The sequence below is a fragment of the Lynx rufus genome, unplaced genomic scaffold (assembly GCF_022079265.1).
Source record: "Lynx rufus isolate CCGP_SWC_20201006 ecotype Redwood Valley unplaced genomic scaffold, mLynRuf1.p SCAF_7, whole genome shotgun sequence".
Classification (NCBI taxonomy): Eukaryota; Metazoa; Chordata; class Mammalia; order Carnivora; family Felidae; genus Lynx; species Lynx rufus.
The window spans coordinates 81,632,634-81,636,140 of record NW_025814889.1 but is presented as its reverse complement, the minus strand read 5'-3'; the positions used below and the strand labels follow the sequence as shown (position 1 = coordinate 81,636,140).

General features: G+C 36.0%; 1 protein-coding gene across 1 annotated transcript; it reads right to left on the bottom strand.

The window, feature by feature from the left end:
- Positions 1-657: 657 nt before the first annotated feature.
- LOC124502058 (olfactory receptor 6C74) lies at positions 658-1,599 on the bottom strand. The gene has a single exon (XM_047066495.1). The coding sequence runs from the start codon at positions 1,594-1,596 to the stop codon at positions 658-660; it is 939 nt and encodes a 312-aa protein (XP_046922451.1). The 5' UTR covers positions 1,597-1,599.
- Between the last annotated feature and the right edge of the window lie 1,908 nt (positions 1,600-3,507).

Here is a 3,507-nt window from a genome sequence, read left to right as displayed (position 1 = left end):
TATAATTTATAAACAAATAAATATACATATACTGTGAAATTCAAGTATTTTTGTGTTTTGTTTTCTACCGACAATATATGATAAAGAGTAATAATAATAAGCAAAAGCAATTTATAAATTGTTTGAAATGATTGCCATGACCTCTATTTACAGAAACAAACAAACAAACAAAATCCACATTATTTAAGGACATATGATTAGTGATTCAATCTATTTAATAGTTATAGGTCAATTCCCATTTTTTATTTTCCTTTGAGTCAGTGATAATTTGTGGGTTTCTAGAAATATGTGCTTTTCAGCTAAGTTTTAGAAATCCAGGTAGTGAATTAACTCTATATAGAATATACGTAAAATTGAATCTCTGAATTCCAGAACAGCAGAAAGGAACATGGAAAAATTAAAGTCTAACTTTGTCTTCCTCTGAGAGAATTTTAAAAAGAAATAGATAAAAGCACCAAATAAAAAGGCAAATTATTTTGGTCCAAATAAGGGACAGATAAGGGAAAGAATTAGGCTTTGGAAGTTAGGCAGGCCACTATGAAAATTATGTCAAGAAAAACAGTATTATTTTGAATACAAACTTTGAAGAGCTCTGTGAAACACTCTACCCTTCTTGCTTTATTTTACTCATAACCTCAGTAATATCACTAAAATGGTTCACTTACTTGAGAAAATCTCAATCTTTTTGAGCATGTGCCTAAAAGCATCTTGCACTTGTTTGTTTCTCAGTGTATAAATGAAGGGATTCAACACGGGGGCAACAGAAGTACTGAGCAAGGCTATCCCTTTATTTAAAGACACTCTCTCCTTTGTAGAAGGCTTCACATACATGAAGATGCAGCTGCCATAAGAAATGGACACAACCACCATGTGAGAAGAACATGTAGAAAAGGCTTTCTTCCTCTGTTGAGAAGAAGGTATCTTCAGAATAGTCCTGATGATGTTTGCATAGGAGAGAATCACTAATACCAGTGTAACCAGGAGTGTCAAAATGGCTGAGAGAAATGCCATTAATTCTATTACAGCTGTGTCTGTGCAAGAGAGCTGTAATATAGGAGTAAAATCACAGAAGAAATGATTTACAGTGTTGGCTGCACAGAAGTCTAGCTGGAGACCCACAAGGAGTGGTGGGACAATTACTATAAAACCGGCCAACCATGAAGCAAAGACCAACAAGTTGCAGACTCTGTCACTCATGATGGTGGTGTAATGCAAGGGTTTGCAGATGGCTACATAGCGGTCATAAGACATGGCAACCAGAAGAAAAAATTCGATTGCACCCAAGACAGTAGTAAAAAACAGCTGTGTTGCACAACTGTTGTAAGAAATGGTCTTGTCACCTGTTGCCATGCTGACAAGAAATTTGGGGATGCAGACAGTTGTGAATAAGATTTCTAAAAATGAGAAGCTTCGGAGGAAGAAGTACATGGGTATCTTTAGATGAGAATCCAACAGGGTGAGGGTGATTATGGTTAGATTCCCAGTGACACTCAACATGTAGGTGAAAAAAAGGAGAAGAAAAATAACCACTTGTAATTGTGGGTTATCGGTCAGTCCAAGAAGAATGAAGGTTGTTACCGTGGTGTGGTTTCTCATGGCTGACTTCTACCAATGAAATAATAAAATAAGGAATAAGAAAAAAAATGAGAATTAAAGGAGATAAGGCTGTATGAGATACCTATTATCTTGAGATCATCCATATACATGTTGCTACTGACACCTAAACTCCTTCGATATTCTGCTAGTCAGCAGTAACAGCCTCTAAAAATTCGCTCATATAATTTGTACTCAGAATTTCACTAACTCAGTGCAACTCTCTGAGTTTCTTTTCTCAAGTGTCATAAAATCAGGCATTCCAAAAGGATAATATATGGCATTTACAAAGTCATATTAAAATAGAAACAAAGAAAGAAGAAAAACTGTCATAATATTTTAACTTGCATCTTCTGTAGTTGCAATTTTTTCCAATCTATTTAGTTTACATTTACATTATTTTACACCATCAGCTGGCTCATTCTTCTTTGCTAATCGTGTCTCTTTTCTCTATTACTCCTTATGATAGTATTCTGTAAGTCAGATTTCAGCTGAGGACTCTTCGCCTTTTAAGAAATGTAAACTTGACCTAAACATCTGAGGCCCATATACAGTGGGGACTCAGTACTTTCACCAAACTTTTGCAAACCCTTCAAGATTGAAATCCGCATGACCACTTTAGGTCTGCTTTCTCCTTTTTCCTTTGGATTTACTTTCATCTCACCAGCCCTGTTTATTCTCCTTTCTGTCATATGAAACCAAGCAGACAGGAAGTGTATCCTCATGCATGATGATTGTATTATTTATGTAGCATGCCTCATTTAGTTTTTGCAGTAACAGAAAAGGGTTCTAGAAAACAAGCCATACATAAATTTTATCTACCCCTGCCTACTAGTTCCTTTTAGTGTCCTTGCTCTGCATGGCTTCCCCTGTTGTCGCGGTAGACTCTTCACTTCTTTCTTACTCATGTCCCCCTTCTCTTCTCTTATTCTCAGTCGGTTAAGTGTCCACTCTTGGTTTGAGCTCAGGTCATGATCTCACTGCTTTGTGGGTTTGAGTCCCCCCCACATTGGGCTCTGCACTGACAGTGTAGAGCCTGCTTGGGATTCTCTCTCTCCCTCTGTCTCTCTGCCCCTCCTCCATTTTGTGCTGTCTCTCTCTCTCTCAAAATAAACAAATAAACTTAAAAAATTACATAGAATTATGTTACCTTTTCATTTTTTCTTGTTTTCCATCTTTTTCCAGACCATGCCTACATCCTCATGTTTATTATATTGAAAGTCTATCACCAAGTTTTTGTAAAGCATGACCATATTTCTTAAGAAGAATATCATGTCATATGTTACATTGCATTTTAAACTTTTTATACTTCAGGGCTCCTGGGTGGCTCAGTCGGTTAAGCATCTGACTTCAGCTCAGGTCAAGATCTCATGGTTCATGGATACAAGCCCTGCATGGGCTTGGTATTCTCTCTGTGTCTCCCTCTCTCTCTGCCCTTCCCTGATCTGTACTTTCTCTTTCTCAAAATAGACTTAAAAAAATAAACTTTTTACACTTCATATATTCCAGTTCAGAGGTTGAGAATGTACAAATATTTCCAATGGTTATAAATAATTATAATGCACTAAGATTTGTTTCTTTTTTTCCTCTTTCACTTTATTCCTTTCTTACTTGTTTTCTTTCTTTTCCCACACTCCTCAGTGTATCATTTTTCTAAAAATGTCTGCATTCTGGCCATTTAAGTCAAAAGCATAGGGAAATGTCAACCAGCAGAGGATGAATTCTATAGGGTGCCAAATTATAAAGATAGAAGTGAATCATACATGCATATTCCCAGGCTAAATTTAAATTACAAAATTGCAACCCCCCCCCCCAACAAAAACTATTGTAAATTACTTTACATCATTTTTTTTTCTTTTAATTCCAAATAAAATACTTGATGAATGGCAGTAAAATAGTCATTATTTCTGACCA

Coding starts and splice junctions, on each gene's coding strand:
- LOC124502058 (XM_047066495.1), bottom strand. CDS start 1,596: ATGAGAAACCACACCACGGTAACAACCTTCATTCTTCTTGGACTGACC.